This window comes from Pseudophryne corroboree, chromosome 3 (assembly GCF_028390025.1).
Source record: "Pseudophryne corroboree isolate aPseCor3 chromosome 3, aPseCor3.hap2, whole genome shotgun sequence".
Lineage (NCBI taxonomy): Eukaryota > Metazoa > Chordata > Amphibia > Anura > Myobatrachidae > Pseudophryne > Pseudophryne corroboree.
The window spans coordinates 434,024,524-434,045,412 of record NC_086446.1 but is presented as its reverse complement, the minus strand read 5'-3'; the positions used below and the strand labels follow the sequence as shown (position 1 = coordinate 434,045,412).

Here is a 20,889-nt window from a genome sequence, read left to right as displayed (position 1 = left end):
CCCGCAAGGCAAAGAAAAAACAAGCCTTCAAACACCTTCTTCAGAGGTGGTCGTGCTAAAGGAAAGAAACCTGCTCCCGCAGGTTCCCAGACCCAGAAGCCTGCTTCTGATGCCACTAAGCCCTCCACATGACGGTGGATGGCTGGGCCTGGAGGACAGTCAGGTGGGGGCGAGACTCCGACAGTTCAGCCACGTCTGGGTATCGTCTGGTCTGGGTCCTGGATATAGTGTCCAGGGGGTACAGACTGGAGTTTCAAGATCCCCCGCCTCACCGTTTCTTCAAGTCAGGCTTACCAGCTCTGCTGGCGGACAAAGCGATTCTTCTGGAGGCCATCAGAAAATTGGTGGTCTCGGAAGTCGAAGTTCCGATTCCACCTCAGCAGTGGAACAAGGGTTATTATTCAAATCTTTTCGTGGTACCGAAACCAGATGGTTCGGTATGGCCTATTCTGAACTTAGTCTTTGAACCCTTATCTCAGGGAGTTCAAATTCAAGATGGAATCGTTGAGAGCTGTTATCTCAGGGCTAACAGAGGGGGAGTTCCTGGTGGACATAAAGGATGCTTAGTTCCACATCCCCATTTGGTCACTGCATCAGGCATACCTCAGGTTTGCGCTGTTGGACAACCACTATCCGTTCCAGGCGCTGCCGTTTGGCCTCTCCAAAGCACCAAGGATTTTCACCAAGGTGATGGCAGAGATGATGGTTCTTCTCCGCAAGCAGGGGGTGAACATAATTCCTTATCTGGACGATCTCCTGATCAAGGCGTGTTCCAGGGAGAGGTTATTGCGATCCATCGCGCTCACGACACAGCTGCTCAGTAAGCTTGGTTGGATCCTGAACCTTCCAAAGTCTCATCTGGAGCTGACGCGGAGGCTGTCTTTCTTGGGAATGATTCTTGACACGGAGGTGCAGAGGGTGTTTCTCCCGGTGGAGAAGGCATTGGTGATTCAGACAGTGGTCCAGGAGGTCTTAAGGTCTACCCGGGTGTCAGTTCATCAATGTATCCGCCTTCTGGGGAAGATGGTTGCCGCCTACGAGGCTCTGCAGTACAGCAGGTTTCACGCTCGTTCATTTCAACTGGACCCCTTGGACCAGTGGTCGGACTCTCACCTACACATGCACAAGAGGATACGCCTGTCTCCGAAAGCCAGGATTTCACTCCTCTGGTGGCTACAACTTCCACACCTTCTGGAAGGCCGAAGGTTCGGAATTCAGAACTGGATCCTCTTAACCACAGATTCGAGTCTAAGAGGTTGGGGAGCAGTCGCTCTGGGGGAAACCTTTCAAGGAAAGTGGTTGTTTCAAGAATCCCTTCTCCCGATAAACATCCTGGAGCTAAGTGCCATGTACAACGCCCTCCTGCAAGCAACACATCTGCTACAAGATCGGGCTGTTCAGGTACAGTCAGACAACATGACCACTGTGGCCTACATAAACCGACAAGGCGGAACGAAGAGCAGGGCTGCAATGTCAGAGGTGTCAAAAATCCTTCTCTGGGCAGAAAGGCACGCTGTAGCGATGTCAGCAATCTTCATTCTGGGAGTTGACAACTGGGAAGCAGACTTCCTCAGCAGACACGATCTCCATCCAGGGGAGTGGGGCTTCCATCCGGAGGTGTTCGAGGAAGTAACCGCTTGGTGGGGGGTTCCTCACATAGACATGATGGCCTCCCGCCTCAACAAGAAGCTGGGGAGGTACTGTTCCAGGTCGAGAGACCCTCAGGCAGTGACGGTGGACGCACTGGTAGCACTGTGGGTGTTCCCGTCAGTGTATGTGTTCCCTCCACTTCCTCTGATCCCAAGGGTTCTTCAGCTGGTAAGAAGAACAAGAGTTCGGGCAATCCTTATTGCTCCGGACTGGCCGCGAAGGGCTTGGTATGCGCATCTGCTGGATCTTCTTCTGGAAGATCCAAGGCCCATACCTCTTCGGGAAGATCTGCTGCTGCAGAGGCCGTTCGCCTATCAAGACTTACCATGGCTAGGTTTGACGGCTTGGTGGTTGAACGCCAGATCTTAGCTCGGAAAGGTATTCAGGCTAGGAAGGGGGTAACGTCTAAACATTACCACCGTATTTGGAAAAAATATGTTTCCTGGTGTGAATCCAGAAAATTTCCTGCGGTGGATTTTAAACTCGGACGTTTTCTCCTTTTCCTGCAAGCAGGAGTGGATATGGGCCTGAGATTGGGCTCCATCAAGGTCCAAATCTCTGCCTTGTCCATCTTCTTTCAAAAGCAATTGGCTGTCCTTCCTGAGGTTCAGACCTTTTTGAAAGGGGTTCTGCACATCCAACCTCCTTTTGTGGCGCCAACGGCACCCTGGGATCTTGATGTGGTGTTGCAGTACCTACAATCAGTTTGGTTTGAGCCTCTACTGGAGGCTGACATAAAGTTTCTCACGTGGAAGGCGGTCACTTTGTTGGCCTTGGCTTCTGCTCGACGCGTGTCGGAATTGGGGGCTTTATCTTGTAAAAGTCCTTATCTGATCTTTCATGAAGACAGGGCGGAACTTAGGACTCGTCCGCAGTTCCTGCCTAAGGTTGTATCTGCTTTTCATATCAACCAGCCTATTGTGGTGCCAGTGGCTACTGACTCCTCAATTGCTTCAAAGGCCTTGGATGTTGAAGATCTATGTGCAGAGGACAACTCGTCATAGGAAAACTTACTCTCTGTTTGTCCTCTATGATCCCAAGAAAATTGGGTGTCCTGCTTCGAAGCAGTCTATTTCACGCTGGATCAGGTTCACTATCCAGCATGCCTATTCTACGGCAGGTTTGCCGTGTCCGAATTCGGTTAAGGCCCACTTACTCGTACAGTGGGTTCTTCATGGGCGGCTGCCCGGGGTGTCTCGGCACTACAGCTTTGCCGAGCTGCTGCTTGGTCTGGTTCGAACACGTTTGCCAGGTTTTACAAGTTCGACACTTTGGCCTCTGATGACCTCAAGTTTGGTCAAGAGGTCTTGCAGGAGCCTCCGCGCTCTCCCTCCCGTTCTGGGACCTTTGGTACATCCCCATGGTACTAATATGGACCCCAGCATCCTCTAGGATATAAGAGAAAATAGGATTTTAATTACCTGAAACGGTAAATCCTTTTCTCGTAGTCTGTAGAGGATGCTGGGCGCCCGCCCAGCGCTTCGTTTTCCTGCTTTGGCTTTATAGTTCAGTTCTGCCTGGTTCCTAGGTAAGTTCTGCATTGTTTACTGTTTCAGTACTGTTTCAGCTGTTGCTGAGTTTTTACAGCTTGTTAGCCGGGTTTGTCTGTTGTGTGAGCTGGTATGAATGTCGCCACTATCTGTGTATTTCCTTCTCTCGAAGTATGTCGTCTCCTCGGGCACAGTTTTCTAGACTGAGTCTGGTAGGAGGGGCATAGAGGGAGGAGCCAGCCCACACTATTAAACTCTTAAAGTGCCAATGGCTCCTGGTGGACCTGTCTATACCCCATGGTACTAATATGGACCCCAGCATACTCTACGGACTACGAGAAAAGGATTTACCGTTTCAGGTCATTTTAAAATCCTATTTTTTCCTTTTATTTATGATAACGTGTTTCATACAACCTCTTAAATCCCTCACTATGGACATACATGAAACTGATTTTGCTAAATATTAATATGCCACTATAATGTTGTAAAATAGTAATTCTCATGGTTTCTATAGTGTTAAGTGATAGTGTAAGAAAGTGTTATCTTCCTATCCTGCAGGAAAGAGTCTGTGAAACCCTCCCTGGCTGGCCACCCCCGTAGAGGCAAACGCATTGCATCTCAGGTGAAACACTTTGCATTTGACCGGAAGAAGCGTCTGTATGGCCTGGGAGTGGTGGGGAACTGGTTAAATAGGACCTACAGACGCAGTATCAGCAGCACTGTGCAGACCCAGCTGGAACATATTGACAGCCACAGGTGAGAGGAGGGTACACTGTATTTACAGAAGGGAACAAGGAGAAGCAGGCAATAAAACTACATTCCAGGCAATGACTCTTGGTGAAGAGGGGAGGTGGCTGAGACAAACACTGCATATGTAAAAGAGGCACCGTAACAAGAGAAATGAAATGAACAAAACTCTGATCAGTGAGCGAACACTGCAGTAGGTACAGTCGTTAAAGGTCCTGAAGGTGTTTGGGTCTCAGCAGTGTTTGTCCATCCTCCCAAAACCCTTTTCTTTGCTCTTTTGAGCATGGGTGTGCCCTGGCTATGTGCTGTGAAGAGCCCCTTGCTCTTAGTGCCTGACAGATGTGAGCATTCACTGTTAGAATGCCTCTCTAGTACCACAGATGAATTTATTAAAGAACACAATACCAATTTTTGTCAATTTATGGTGGCCACTGAATCAGGTGCAGCAGCATATCACTAGTCATTAGCTAATGGTAATTAAGTTATTATGACGACTGGTCTGTGAGAGGAGATGGCTTTGCAATTACTACAGCTTCAGGTTTTCAATAAATCTTCTTAAATTGATTAATGGTGCAGTTTTGCACATACTTGTTTTAGTCATTTTATAGCCTTCATTAATGAAGTAAAAGCAAATATTGGTCTGTCGATATTGTTTAATGCAAATTTTCACCTTTTCCAATGACCATAAATAACTGAGTGTATGCAATCTGCAGTGCAAAATAGACGTTACAGGCATGTTTTATTCAGCAGTTACAAAACATGTCCTGGGGGTTGACATGTAAAGATTATAAAGGGTGTGTGTATAGAAAGAAAGATAGTATCTTATCTATTTATGTTTGTTATCCTATACAGACCATACTTCACCTACTGGATTACCTTTGTCCATGTCCTCATCACCCTTCTAGCCATCGGTACATATGGCATTGCCCCAATTGGATTTGCACAGCATACCACCACTGAACTGGTAGGTTGCACCGCAAGGTGAGATGCCAGAACCTAGTAGTGGACAGATGCCAGTCTCAGAGTCCTCAGTCCGAGCCCCTCCTCATGCCAGCCAGAGACTCTGCAGAGAGTGATAGTCAGTATCTGGAAAATGTTAAAGGGGTTCTGTATTTTATATTTATATATTTTTTTTTTTCAAGTATTTTATTACATTTGTGTTTGGAACACCCTGGCTTACAGTTAAATAATAGTTGTCCATTTCACTTCTCATCACTTTTTGGCATTGAGGGTAGAGATTAATAATAAAGGCTGGTGAAAAAAATCACTAACCAAAAAACCTTGGCGCTGGTCTTAATTCTGGATTAATAAATATCTGTGGATATTTTAGCAGTGGAAGAAGCTTCTACTAGAGGAACAAACAAATAGCAAATATTCCACTGCACTTAAATAATATTTTCTAATTGAGGGTAGTGATAGCAAATCATGAAACCATAAGGAAAGAGGTGCCACGGGCGATCAGTGCCTAGTGTGTAACATATTAAACTAGGTACATAGTATTGCTCTTAATATAGCAGAACATTTTATTTTATTTTATTTAAAAATGATTATCTTGTATTGATCACTTACCTGTTTCTAGTACCTACAACAAAGGCAGACCGTGACCTGTAATTACATATGTTCACTTTTGCTTATCTCCCATTGTCCCTCTGGATGCAAATATTGAACCCCCTCCTAGTGAACGGCGGGGGGCTAGATTTAACCCCCTTAATATTTGGCCTTCGGCACTTTGCCATTCTTTTTTTTTTTTTTTTTTATCGGGGTGCTTCATGGTTGGTTAGCATTAATGCCTCAATCCTGAGGTTGTGTACAAAACACTTAACACCTTATACTGAAACAGCCAGTAAAGTGTCACCAACACTACATAAAAACAATAAAATATAGAAAACGATGTCCTGTACGGACATGAATGTCTTAAAACAAAATTGAAACATCATACATCCCTTATCTGTAGTAACATCTTAAGTAAATACGGTCCGTTTCGGATGTATCTCTCCCATGTAGTATTGGAACCTCAACAAAATGGAAGCAATATAAAAAAAACCATAATAATGTAATCCTTTAATTGCTGATATATCCACCATGGGCATGCAATGTAAGTGACCAATCCAAATTATTCCACCACTGGATCTACAATTAAGTTGTAATAAACTTTAGTGGGTTGAGCTGATCTCTTAAACTTTTTATATTTTTATTTATTCTTTGCCACCCTTAACCCCTTTTCATTTTTAGGTCCTAAAGAACAAAGGTGTATATGAGAGTGTAAAATACATACAGCAAGAAAACTTCTGGATTGGCCCAAGTTCAGTAAGTATAATACTTGTGTAAACACCTACATGTATAGTTGTGACATGCCACACCTTATAGTCTTTGCGGTTTGATCTTCAACCCATGCTGCTTCTGTGTTTTCCTGTCAATATAATGTTTGTGTATTTACTAGCCCAACCTGAGTTTTCTTCACCCCATGTTTAACGTGGTTATGGAATGACCATAAGCGGTCTACTAGCTGCTCCACACACTACCTTTACTGCACACCTGCTCTGTCTTGCAAGGTTATTTGCTGATTAGGGTATGTTAAAAGAAAATACTGAACTCTTGTACATTTCAGATAGCACTCATTCACCTGGGAGCAAAGTTTTCCCCTTGTATACGGAGGGATGCCCAAATTGATCGCCTAATCCAGAGAGAGCAGGACTTGGAACGAGAGTCTGGCTGCTGCGTTCAGAATGATAACTCTGGCTGTGTGCAGACACTGCAGCGGGACTGCTCGGTAAGAGGGCTGAAGTATATAGATGACCCAGTGCATGCTGAAATTTTCATTCTGGAGAGAAATTAACACCAACAAAATCTTGTTTTGCGTAGTTTGCTTTAATGACCATGATGTTTGCTATATACTGTCGTTCATTTGGTTGGGTACGGGTGACTGGTGGACACCATACCGACAACCCAATTTTTAGATTGGGAAGGGGGAGCGCAACAAAAGCCCCTTGCGAGCTTGCTGCACAGTGGGCTCGGTGGCTCACTGCGCTTGCCACATATTTTGTTCCCAGTCTATGTGTGTTGTGAATGAGTGGGGATAATCCTTGTCCCTGTTAGTTGGCATGCTGACTGTTGGGCTCTGAATCGGCCGGTATCCCGGCGTCCGTATAGTGACCGAACTATATCCCGTTCAATTTAGTTGCTTTATTTTTACTCTATTATTTGGAAAATGGAAAAGATGCATTACCACTTAATTAAATGATATAGGTCAGTGGTTCTCAACCTCAGTCCTCAAGTGCCCCCAAACAGTTCATGTTTTCCAGATCACCTAGCTGGTGCACTGGTGTATTCATTACTCACTGACACATTTTAAAAGACCCACAGGTGGAGCAAATTATTTCACTTGCAATCCTGTGAGGAGACCTGGAAAACATGAACTGTTGGGGGTACTTGAGGACCGTGGTTGAGAACCACTGATATAAGCAGTGAAATACAGTGGTAATTATATTTTCTCTGACGTCCTAGTGGATGCTGGGAACTCCGTAAGGACCATGGGGAATAGCGGGCTCCGAAGGAGGCTGGGCACTCTAGAAAGATTTATGACTACCTGGTGTGCACTGGCTCCTCCCACTATGACCCTCCTCCAAGCCTCAGTTAGATTTTGTGCCCGGCCGAGGTTGGATGCACACTAGGGGCTCTCCTGAGCCCTTAGAAAGAAAGTATAGTTTAGGTTTTTTATTTTCAGTGAGACCTGCTGGCAACAGGCTCACTGCAGCGAGGGACTAAGGGGAGAAGAAGCGAACTCGCCTGCTTGCAGCAGGATTGGGCTTCTTAGGCTACTGGACACCATTAGCTCCAGAGGGATCGACCGCAGGCCCAGTCCTTGGTGTTCGGTCCCGGAGCCGCGCCGCCGTCCCCCTTACAGAGCCAGAAGCAAGAAGAGGTCCGGAAAAATGGCGGCAGAAGACATCGGTCTTCACCAAGGTAGCGCACAGCACTGCAGCTGTGCGCCATTGCTCCTCATACACACTTCATACTCCGGTCACTGAGGGTGCAGGGCGCTGGGGGGGGGGGGCGCCCTGAGAAGCAATAATAACACCTTGGCTGGCAAAAACTCCACAATATATAGTCCCAGAGGCTATATATGTGGAAAATACCCCTGCCAGAATATGGAAAAAAGCGGGAGAATAGTCCGCGGAAAAGGGGCGGAGCTATCTCCTGCAGCACACTGGCGCCATTTCTCCTTCACAGATCCGCTGGAAGGAAGCTCCCTGGCTCTCCCCTGCAGTCTACACTACAGAACAGGGTAAAAACAGAGAGGGGGGGCACTAAATTTAGGCGCAGTATATATTATATAGAAAAAGCAGCTATAGGGGACATAACTCAGTTAGTCCCTGCATTATATAGCGCTCTGGTGTGTGCTGGCATACTCTCACTCTGTCCCCCCAAAGGGCTTTTGTGGGTCCTGTCCTCATTCGGAGCATTCCTTGTGTGTGTGCGGTGTGTCGGTACGGCTGTGTCGACATGTTTGATGAGGATAATGATGTGGAGGCGGAGCAGATGCCTTTAGAAGGGATGTCACCCCCTGCGGGGCAGACACCTGAGTGGATGGGCTTATGGAAAGTAATGAGTGCACGTATAGACTCCTTATATAAGAAAATCGACGACATGCCAAATGTGGGACAGCCGACTTCTCAGCTCGTGCCTGCCCAGGCGTCGCATGGGTCGTCAGGGGCTCTAAAACGCCCGCTACCTCAAGCAGACCCAGATGTCGACACTGATACTGACACCAGTGTCGACGACGATGAGTCTAACCTGATGCCCACTAAGGCCATTCACTGCATGATTGAGGCAATGAAAGAGGTGTTACACATTTCTGATATAACTACAGGTACCACTAAAAAGGGTATTATGTTTGGAGAGAAAAAACTACCTGTAGTTTTTCCCCCATCAGATGAATTAAATGAAGTGTGAGAAGAAGCGTGGGCTTTCCCTGATAAAAGATTGGTAATTCCTAAGAAGGTACTAATGGCGTTCCCTTTCCCGCCAGAGGATAGGTCACGTTGGGAAACACCCCCTAGAGTGGATAAAGCGCTCACACGTTTGTCTAAAAAGGTGGCACTACCGTCTCCGGATACGGCCGCCCTCAAGGAACCTGCTGATAGAAAGCAGGAGGCGATCCTGAAGTCTGTATATACACACACAGGCATTATACTTAGGCCAGCTATTGCGTCAGCTTGGATGTGCAGTGCTGCCGCTGCGTGGTCAGATAAACTGTCAGAAAATATTGACACATTAGACAGAGACACGATCCTGTTAACCATAGACCATATAAAAGACTCAGTCTTATATATGAGAGATGCACAAAGGGAAATCTGCCGACTGGCATCTAAAGTAAGTGCATTGTCCATTTCTGCTAGGAGAGGCTTATGGACTCGCCAGTGGACAGGAGATGCGGATTCAAAAAAGCACATGGAAGTGTTACCATATAAGGGTGAGGAATTATTTGGGGATGGTCTCTCGGACCTAGTTTCCACAGCAACGTCTGGGAAGTCAGCATTTTTACCCCATGTCCCCTCACAGCCTAAGAAGGCGCCGTTTTATCAGGTTCAGTCCTTTCGGACCCAGAAAAACAGGCGTGGAAAAGGCAGGTCCTTTCTGTCCAGAGGCAGAGGTAGGGGAAAAAGGCTGCAACAAACAGCAGGTTCCCAGGAGCAAAAGTCCTCCCCCGCTTCTTCTTCCAAGTCCGCCGCATGACGGTGGGGCTCCACAGGCGGAGCCAGGTACGGTGGGGGGTCGCCTCAAACATTTCAGCGATCAGTGGGTTCGCTCACAGGTGGATCCCTGGATCCTGCAAATAGTATCTCAGGGGTACAAGCTGGAATTCGAGGCGTCCCCACCCCACCGGTTCCTAAAATCTGCCTTGCCGATTGCTCCCTCAGACAGGGAGGCGGTGCTAGCGGCAATTCACAAGCTGTATTCCCAGCAGGTGATAATCAAGGTACCCCTACTTCAACAAGGCCGGGGTTATTATTCCACACTATTTGTGATACCGAAACCGGACGGTTCGGTGAGACCCATTCTAAATTTGAAATCCTTGAACACGTACATAAAGAAATTCAAGTTCAAGATGGAATCGCTCAGGGCGGTTATTGCAAGCCTGGACGAGGGGGATTACATGGTATCCCTGGACATCAAGGATGCTTACTTGCATGTCCCCATTTACCATCCTCACCAGGAGTACCTCAGATTTGTGGTACAGGATTGCCATTACCAATTCCAGACGCTGCCGTTTGGACTGTCCACGGCACCGAGGGTATTTACCAAGGTTATGGCGGAAATGATGATACTCCTTCGAAGAAAGGGAGTTTTAATTATCCCGTACTTGGACGATCTCCTAATAAAAGCGAGGTCCAAGGAACAGTTGTTGGTGGGAGTAGCACTATCTCAGGAGGTGCTGCACCAGCACGGCTGGATTCTGAATATCCCAAAGTCACAGCTGGTTCCGACGACACGGCTACTGTTCCTGGGTATGATTCTGGATACAGTCCAGAAGAAAGTGTTTCTCCCGGAGGAGAAAGCCAGGGAGTTGTCATCTCTAGTCAGAGACCTTCTGAAACCAAAACTGGTATCAGTGCATCGCTGCACACGGGTCCTGGGAAAGATGGTGGCTTCTTACGAAGCAATTCCCTTCGGCAGGTTCCATGCCAGAATCTTTCAGTGGGACCTGTTGGACCAGTGGTCCGGATCGCATCTTCAGATGCATTGCTTAATAACCCTGTCTCCAAGAACCAGGGTGTCTCTACTGTGGTGGCTGCAGAGTGCCCATCTTCTAGAGGGCCGCAGGTTCGGAATACAGGACTGGGTCCTGGTGACCACGGATGCCAGCCTTCGAGGCTGGGGGGCAGTCACACAGGGAAGAAACTTCCAAGGACTATGGTCGAGTCAGGAGACTTCCCTTCACATAAATATTCTGGAACTAAGGGCCATCTACAATGCCCTAAGTCGAGCAAAAGCCCTGCTCCTACACCAGCCGGTGCTGATCCAGTCAGACAACATCACGGCAGTCGCCCATGTAAATCGACAGGGCGGCACAAGAAGCAGGATGGCGATGGCAGAAGCCACAAGAATTCTCCGATGGGCGGAGAATCATGTACTAGCACTGTCAGCAGTGTTCATTCCGGGAGTGGACAACTGGGAAGCAGACTTCCTCAGCAGACACGACCTCCACCCGGGAGAGTGGGGACTTCACCCAGAAGTCTTCCAGATGCTGGTAAACCGTTGGGAAAAACCACAGGTGGACATGATGGCGTCCCGTCTCAACAAAAAGTTAAAAAGATATTGCGCCAGGTCAAGGGACCCTCAGGCGATAGCTGTGGACGCTCTAGTGACACCGTGGGTGTACCAGTCGGTTTATGTGTTCCCTCCTCTGCCTCTCATTCCAAAGGTATTGAGAATAATAAGAAAGCGAGGAGTAAACACAATTCTCGTGGTTCCGGATTGGCCAAGACGAGCGTGGTACCCGTAACTTCAAGCGATGCTCTCAGAGGACCCGTGGCCTCTACCGCTCAGACAGGACCTGATACAGCAGGGGCCCTGTCTGTTCCAAGACTTACCGCGGCTGCGTTTGACGGCATGGCGGTTGAACACCGGATCCTAAAGGAAAAGGGTATTCCGGAAGAAGTCATTCCTACGCTTATTAAGGCCAGGAAAGATGTTACGGCAACGCATTATCACCGCATATGGCGAAAATATGTTGCATGGTGCGAGGCCAATAAGGCCCCAACAGAGGAATTTCAACTAGGTCGATTTCTGCATTTCCTGCAAGCAGGAGTGGATATGGGCCTAAAACTAGGCTCCATTAAAGTACAGATCTCGGCTCTGTCGATTTTCTTTCAAAAAGAACTAGCTTCAGTACCTGAAGTTCAGACTTTTGTAAAAGGAGTGCTGCATATTCAGCCCCCGTTTGTGCCTCCTGTGGCACCTTGGGATCTCAACGTGATGTTGAGTTTCTTAAAATCACATTGGTTTGAGCCACTAAAAACCGTGGATCTGAAATATCTCACGTGGAAAGTGGTCATGTTATTAGCCTTGGCTTCAGCCAGGCGAGTGTCAGATTTGGCGGCTTTATCATGTAAAAGCCCTTATCTGATTTTCCATATGGATAGGGCAGAGTTGAGGACTCGTCCCCAATTTCTCCCTAAGGTGGTGTCAGCGTTTCACCTGAACCAGCCTATTGTGGTGCCGGCGGCTACTAGTGAATTGGAGGACTACAAGTTGCTAGACGTTGTCAGGGCCCTGAAAATATATGTTTCCAGGACGGCTGGAGTCAGAAAATCTGACTCGCTGTTTATCCTGTATGCACCCAACAAGCTGGGTGCTCCTGCTTCTAAGCAGTCTATTGCTCGCTGGATTTGTAGTACAATTCAGCTTGCACATTCTGTGGCAGGCATACCACAGCCAAAATCTGTAAATGCCCATTCCACAAGGAAGGTGGGCTCATCTTGGGCGGCTGCCCGAGGGGTCTCGGCTTTACAACTTTGCCGAGCAGCTACTTGGTCAGGGGCAAACACGTTTGCAAAATTCTACAAATTTGATACCCTGGCTGAGGAGGACCTGGAGTTCTCTCATTCGGTGCTACAGCGTCATCCGCACTCTCCCGCCCGTTTGGGAGCTTTGGTATAATCCCCATGGTCCTTACGGAGTTCCCAGCATCCACTAGGACGTCAGAGAAAATAAGAATTTACTCACCGGTAATTCTATTTCTCGTAGTCCGTAGTGGATGCTGGGCGCCCATCCCAAGTGCGGATTGTCTGCAATACTTGTAAATAGTTATTGTTAACTAAAGGGTTATTGTTGAGCCATCTGTTGAGAGGCTCAGTTGTTTTCATACTGTCAAACTGGATATAGTATCACGAGTTGTACAGTGTGATTGGTGTGGCTGGTAAGAGTCTTACCCGGGATTCTAAATCCTTCCTTATTATGTCTGCTCGTCCGGGCACAGTGTCCTAACTGAGGCTTGGAGGAGGGTCATAGTGGGAGGAGCCAGTGCACACCAGGTAGTCATAAATCTTTCTAGAGTGCCCAGCCTCCTTCGGAGCCCGCTATTCCCCATGGTCCTTGCGGAGTTCCCAGCATCCACTACGGACTACGAGAAATAGAATTACCGGTGAGTAAATTCTTATTATATTGGTTATTTGCCTTTTCTGTATTTTTCCCTTGAAGTCTAGCAATTACCTGCACATATTAGAGGAAGCCATGTTGTGAGTTGAACAGATTTGTGCACTTGTCACTATTGAGGCACTTGGTTGGCTTGTGGCACTCCTGTGTGTAGGCGACACCATTGTGGTTAGATTGATTTAAAACCTCTTATAGGGGGTCTATGTACTAAGTGTTGGATAGAAATAAAGTGGACAGAAATAAAGTACCAGCTAATGAGCTACTAGCTTTCACGTTCCAGGCTATGTCTGAAAAAATACAGGAGCTAGTTGGTTGGTACTTTTGTCTCTGTTCACTTTATAAATCTCAAAGGCTTAGTACATAGACCCCTATACCACTAAAATAATATAATTGTCTTAAATATAAATGCTTCATTAAAAATTTGTTTTTAACTAAACCCATACTAATTCATACCAACTAGTGGTGAATGGGAAGGAATACCTATTATGTACTTCATAGTTACCAATGGTTTGTATGAAAACTAGTATTATAGGTACAGTTTGTTTTTTGGTAAATTTTTCTTCCTGGTTCAAACTGATTATCATTAGAGGGGTCAGAGCAAATAGCACTATGTTGAGTTGGCATCATGCACAGTTATATATTTTTTTAAATAAAAAATAGTTGGATCTCAAATTAATCTATGCTTCACACACCCATTTAATCTCATTTATCTGGATAATTAGTTTTAAATGTGTTTATTTAGAATTTTTTAATCGGATAACAATACCATGCATACATGTGCCAAATAATGTATACATATATAACTACGTCACCAATTGTATTTGTATGTATTAATATTAGAAAAGTGTGATAGTTTGTTTACTATCAAGGGGTGGACTGTCAAAGTTGGAAATATTACACATACAAACTACACACAGAGTGGCATTTCTTGGTGGTGGCGTAAAAACGCAAGTGACGTAGGAGGCGCTCCATGCGTCTTTACTGCATGCTGTACATAGAATCGCACGGTGTGCGTGTTGCCACATGGTAAGTGTATATACGGTAAAAGGCGCAATCACTGAGAAGTGCCCTTTTGTAAAAAGCTCGGTATGTTTGAAACATCTACAGACCCTTAATACGGGATGAGAAAGACTAAATGAATACTTTGCAGACTTAGAAGCTTATTGTAGAAAGACTCGTACAAACTTACATTTATAACACGCACATAGGCCCTCATTTCGAGTTGTTCGCTCGCTAGCAGATTTTTAGCAGCATTGCACACGCTAGGCCGCCGCCCTCTGGGAGTGTATCTTAGCATAGCAGAATTGCAAACGAAAGATTAGCAGAATTGCGAATAGAAATTTCTTAGCAGTTTCTGAGTAGCTCGAGACTTACTCCTACACTGCGATCAGCTCAGCCCGTTTCGTTCCTGGTTTGACGTCACAGACACGCCCGGCCAGCCACTCCCCCGTTTCTCCAGACACTCCCGCGTTTTATCCTGGCACGCCTGCGTTTTTCCGCACACTCCCAGAAAACGGCCAGTTTCCGCCCAGAAACACCCACTTCCTGTCAATCACACTCCGATCACTTCAACGATGAAAAGTCTTCGTTCGGACGTGAGTAAATCTACTAAGTTTTGTGCTAAAATACTTACCACATGCGCACTATGCGCATTTTTGCCTTAATCGCTCCGTTGCGAAAATCTGCAACGAGCGAACAACTCGTAATGACCCCCATAGTCCGAACACATCATACTTATGTTTTAAATTATATAAAGAAGGTACTACAGGTTGAGTATCCCTTATCCAAAATGCTTGGGACCAGAGGTATTTTGGATATGGGATTTTTCCGTAGTTTGGAATAATTGCATACCATAATGAGATATCATGGCGATAGGACCCTAGTCTAAGCACAGAATGCATTTATGTTACATATACACCTTATACACACAGCCTGAAGGTCATTTTAGCCATTATTTTTTATAAGTTTGTGCATTAAACAAAGTGTGTCTACATTCACACAATTCATTTATGTTCCATATACACCTTATACACACAGCCTGAAGGTCATTTAATACAATCTTTTTAATAACTTTGTGTATTAAACAAAGTTTGTGTACATTGAGCCATCAAAAAACTAAGTTTTCACTATCTCACTCTCACTTAAAAAAGTCCGTATTTCGGAATATTCCGTATTTCGGAATATTTGGATATGGGATACTCAACCTGTATAGAGCAGGAAAACAGTCATATGTGCCATTCAGGAACGGATCAAGTTGACAATGTCATGTTTGGGGACAAAATGGTCAAAAGAATGTGTGTAATAATCCGGTAGCTGTGGGTAAATTATCGCGCTTTGCGACAATTATTTATGATCAGTGTTACATTATAAAGTCACAACAATAAGAACAAAGGACTGCCAGCACAAGCATTTTGGCAGGAACCCAGTGGCTAACCTCTGTAACAGCATCCCAAGATTAAACATCTCCGAATGTTTGAACTGACCAATGATCAACAGTGAATTGAAAACATTCTGCCCCTGGACCAATGGAAGAAGATGAAACTCACTGTTGTATACACCCATTATTTTATTGTATAAAATGGTGACCCAGAATAAGGCAGCTGACTCTCTCATACATATACACACACATATCACAAAGGAATCTGCTATCTGATGACTGGCTGCCTGGAACCATGGAATCTTTCGCATGTAACTGATTCTGTTGTATTGATTGTTTAACTGTATATAGATCAAAGGTATAACATATATATATATATATATATATATATATATATATAGTGAAGAAAAGGTTTCCCCGGGGAGCTAGTGTAGTTCTTTGGTATGTAAAAACAAGATTTTAAATGTATTTCTCCTAGTCCGTAGAGGATGCTGGGGACTCTAAGGACCATGGGGTATAGACGGGCTCCGCAGGAGATAGGGCACCTAAAAAGAACTTTGACTATGGGTGTGCACTGGCTCCTCCCTCTATGCCCCTCCTCCAGACCTCAGTTAGAGAACTGTGCCCAGAGGAGATGGACAATACAAGGCAGGATTTAGAAATCCAAGGGCAAGATTCATACCAGCCCACACCAATCATACCATGTAACCTGGATCATACATAACCAGTTAACCGTATGAACAAAAACAGTAACGGTCCAAGACCGATTTCAACTGTAACATAACCCTTATGTAAGCAACAACTATATACAAGTCTAGCAGAGTTTCCGCACTGGGACGGGCACCCAGCATCCTCTACAGACTAGGAGAAATAGATTTACCGGTAGGTTTAAAATCTTATTTTCTTTTACGTCCTAGAGGATGCTGGGGACTCCGTAAGGACCATGGGGTTTAAACCAAAGCATCCAATCGGGCGGGAGAGTGTGTATGACTCTGCAGCACCGACTGAGCAAACGCTAGGTCCTCATCAGCCAGGGTATCAAACTTGTAGAATTTAGCAAAAGTGTTTGACCCCGACCAAGTCGCCGCTCGGCAAAGTTGTAAAGCCGAGACGCCTCGGGCAGCCGCCCAAGAGCCCACCTTCCTAGTGGAATGGGCCTTAACCGAATTTGGTACCGGCAATCCAGCCGTAGAGTGAGCCTGCTGAATCGTATTACAGATCCAGCGAGCAATAGTCTGCTTCGAAGCAGGTGCGCCAATCTTATTGGCCGCATACAGGACAAACAGAGCCTCTGTTTTCCTAATTCTAGCCGTCCTGGCTACATAAATCTTTAAGGCCCTGACTACGTCCAAGGATCTGGAATCCTCCAGGTCACTTGTAGCCACAGGCACTACAATAGGTTGATTCACGTGGAATGAAGAAACCACCTTAGGCAAAAATTGCGGACGTGTCCTCAATTCAGCTCGATCCACATGAAAAATCAAGTAGGGGCTTTTGTGTGACAAAGCCGCCAATTCTGATACTCGCCTTGCTGATGCCAAGGCCAACAACATGACCACCTTCCAAGTAAGAAATTTCAACTCAATCTTGTTAAGGGGTTCAAACCAGTGTGATTTTAGGAACTGCAACACCACGTTGAGGTCCCACTGGAGGCACAAAAGGATGCTGGATGTGTAGCACTCCCTTTACAAACGTCTGGAAGAGAAGCCAATTCCTTCTGAAAGAAAATAGAGAGGGCCGAAATCTGAACCTTAACAGAGCCTAATTTCAGGCCCATATTCACTTCTGTCTGTAGGAAGTGGAGAAAACGACCCAGATGAAAATCTTCCGTAGGTGCATTCTTGGTCTCACATCAAGACACACACTTTCGCCAGATACGGTGATAATGCTTAACCGTCACCTCCTTCCTAGCCTTTATTATGGTAGGGATGACCTCTTCCAGAATCCCCTTTTTCGCTAGGACTCGGCATTCAGCCGTCAAACGTAACAGCGGTAAGTCCTGAAATACACAGGGCCCCTGTTGGAAGAGGCCAGGGATCTCCTGTGAGCATCTCTTGTAGATCCGAGTACCAGGCCCTTCGAGGCCAGTCTGGGACAACGAGTATCGTCTGTACTCTTCTTTGCCTTATGATCCTCAACACCTTTGTGATGAGAGAAAGAGGAGGAAACACGTAGACCGATTTGAACAACCACGGTGTTATCAGAGCGTCTACTGCCACTGCCTGAGGGTCCCGAGACCTGGCACAATACCTCCGAAGCTTTTTGTTGAGGCGTGACGCCATCATGTCTATTTGAGGAGTTCCCCAAAGACGTGTTATGTCTGCAGAGACTTCTTGATGAAGTCCCCACTCTCCTGGATAGAGATCGTGTCTGCTGAGGAAGTCTGCTTCCCAGTTGTCCACTCCCAGAATGAAGACAGCCGACAGAGCGCTTACATGATTTTCCGCCCAGCGAAGAATCCTGGTGGCTTCTGCCATCGCGACTCTGCTTCTTGTCCCGCCTTGGCGGTTCACATGAGCCACTGCTGTGACATTGTCTGATTGAATCAGAACCGGTAGGTTTCGAAGAAGACTCTCCGCTTGTCAAAGGCCGTTGTAAATGGCCCTGAGTTCCAACACATTGATGTGTAGACAGGACTCCTGGTCTGACCAAAGTCCCTGGAAATTTTTTCCCTGTGTGACCGCTCCCCATCCTCGGAGGCTCGCGTCGTGGTAACCAGGATCCAGTCCTGAATTCCGAACCGGCGACCCTCCAGCAGGTGAGCACTTTGCAACCACCACAGGAGAGACACTCTGCCCCCTGGGGACAGAGTTATTTTCCGATGTAAGTGCAGATGGGACCCGGACCACTTGTCCAGAAGGTCCCATTGAAAAGTCCTTGCATGGAACCTTCCGAAGGGAATGGCCTCGTAGGCCGCCACCATTTTTCCCAGAACTCGAGTGCATTGGTGAACTGACACCCTTTTCGGTTTTAGCACGTCTCTGACCATGTTCTGGATGTCCTGGGCTCTCTCTATTGGGAGGAAGACCTTCATTTGTTCCGTGTCCAGTATCATACCTAGGAACGGTAGTCGAGTTGTCGGAATCAACTGTGACTTCGGTAGATTTAAAATCCAACCGTGTTGCTGGAGCACTCTGAGAGAGTGCCACACTGCTCAGCAATTTCTCCCTTGATCTCGCTTTTATCAGGAGATCGTCCAAGTATGGGATAATTGTGACTCCATGCTTGCGCAGGACCACCATCATTTCCGCCATTATCTTGGTGAAAATCCTCGGGGCCGTGGAAAGTCCAAACGGCAACGTCTGAAATTGGTAATGACAATCCTGTACAGCGAATCTCAAGTATTCCTGATGGGGGGCATATATGGGGACATGCAGGTACGCATCCTTTATGTCCAGAGACACCATAAACTCCCCCTCCTCCATGTTGGCTATTATCGCTCTGAGTGATTCCATTTTGAATTTGAATCTTTTTATGTACAGGTTTAGGGATTTCAGATTCAAAATAGGTCTGACCGAACCGTCCGGTTTCAGGACCACAAATAGGGTTGAGTAGTAACCTCTTCCCTGCTGGTGCAGGGGAACCTTGATTATCACTTGCTGTATACACAGCGTTTGAATTCCAGCTAACAATACATCCCTTTCCGATGTGGAAGCTGGTAGGGCCGATTTGAAAAATCGGCACGGGGGCACCTCCTCGAATTCCAGTTTGTACCCCTGGGAAACTATTTCCAACACCCAGGGATTCAGGTCTGATCTGACCCAGGTCTGACTGAAAAGTCGAAGACATGCCCCCACCGGTGCGGACTCCCTCAGGGGAGCCCCAGCGTCATGCTGTGGGTTTTGGAGCAGCCGGGGAGGACTTTTGGTCCTGGGCACCTGCCGAAGCAGGTGCTCTTTTGCCTCTGCCCTTACCTCTGGCGAGGAAAGAGGATCCCCGACCTCTTCTGGACTTGTGCGACCGAAAGGACTGCATCTGATAGGGTGTTACTTTCTTTTGCTGTTGGGGAATATATGGTAAAAAATTTGATTTAGCTGCTGTAGCTGTGGAAACCAGGTCCGTCAGCCCATCCCCAAACAATACATCTCCCTTATAGGGTAGTACTTCCATATGTTTTTTGGAATCCGCATCACCCGTCCATTGGCGAGTCCATAAGGATCTTCTCGCCGAGATAGACATGGCATTGGCCCTAGAAGCTAGCAGTCCAATGTCCCTTTGAGCATCCCTCATAAATAAGACTGCGTCTTTAATATGGGCTAGAGTTAAGAATATAGTATCCTTATCCATATTATCAAATTGATCTGTCAGCTCATCTGTCCAAGCTGCAATTGCGCTACACACCCATGCCGACGCAATTGTCGGTCTTAGCACAGCACCCGTATGAGAATAAATACACTTTAAGGTAGTTTCTTGCCTGCGATCTGCAGGGTCCTTAAGGGCCGCTGTGTCAGGAGACGGTAGCGCCACTTTCTTGGACAAGCGCGTCAGGGCCTTGTCCACAGTGGTGGGTGATTCCCAAATCTCCGGTCCTGCTTAGGGAAGGGGTATGCCATATAAATTCTTTTGGGGATCTGCGGTCTCTTTTCCGGAGTCTCCCAAGCTTTTCCAAAGAAATCATTTAATTCATGAGATGTGGGAAAATTAATAATCTGTTTCTTTTCCTTAAACATGTGTACCATTGTGTTGGGGACCGAGGGTTCATCCTCAATATGCAACACATCCCTTATTGCCACAATCATACACTGAATGGTTTGTCACCCTAGGGTACAATTTTACTTCGTCATAGTCGACACTGGAATCAGAATCTGTGTCGGTAGTAGCGTCTTGTGTTAAGGGACGCTTTTGAGACCCCGACGGGCCCTGTGAGTCGGTCCAATCCGAGGATTGACCCCCTGATGTCCCCCCTAAGTCAGCCTTATCAAGCCTTTTATGTAAAGATGCCACACTTGCATTCAACATATGCCACATGTCCATCCATTCCGGAGTCTGCACAACCGACGGGGACACACCACTCATTTGCTCCACCTCCTCCTTTGAGAAGCCTTCTGCTTCAGACATGTCGACACCACGTACCGACACCCCACACACACAGGGATTAACCTCAAGGGGACAAAACCCCAACCAGGCCCTTAGGCGAGACAGAGTGAGTATGCCAGCACACACCCAGCGCTTAACACTGTGGAAAAATGACCAGATAGCGCTTCTTTTTTTTTATATATATAACAATATTCCAATTCCCACTCACTGCGTCGCCAATGTGCCCCCACCCCCTCTTTTCTCCAGCCTGTGAAGTTCAGCAGGGGAGAGACCAGGGAGCCAGCATTCAGCATGCAGCCTCTGTGAAGAAAATGGCGCTGGTTACTGCTGAGGATCAAGCCCCGCCCACCCGACGGCGGGCTTCGGTCCCAGTGCTTTTTTTATTAAAATGGCGGGGGATTCTTGGATTTACTGCCTCTGCAGCCTAAT

At 46.7% G+C, this 20,889-nt stretch overlaps 1 protein-coding gene across 1 annotated transcript in view; it reads left to right on the top strand.

Annotated features, from left to right (window-relative positions):
- The window catches only part of RHBDF2 (rhomboid 5 homolog 2), a 230,949-nt gene that overhangs the window by 158,218 nt on the left and 51,842 nt on the right, over positions 1-20,889 (top strand). Inside the window, exons 9-12 of the mRNA XM_063960416.1 lie at positions 3,699-3,896; positions 4,740-4,851; positions 6,120-6,194; positions 6,496-6,657. Of these exons, the coding sequence (XP_063816486.1) occupies positions 3,699-3,896; positions 4,740-4,851; positions 6,120-6,194; positions 6,496-6,657 (547 nt within the window). The remainder of the gene's footprint in view (positions 1-3,698; positions 3,897-4,739; positions 4,852-6,119; positions 6,195-6,495; positions 6,658-20,889) is intronic.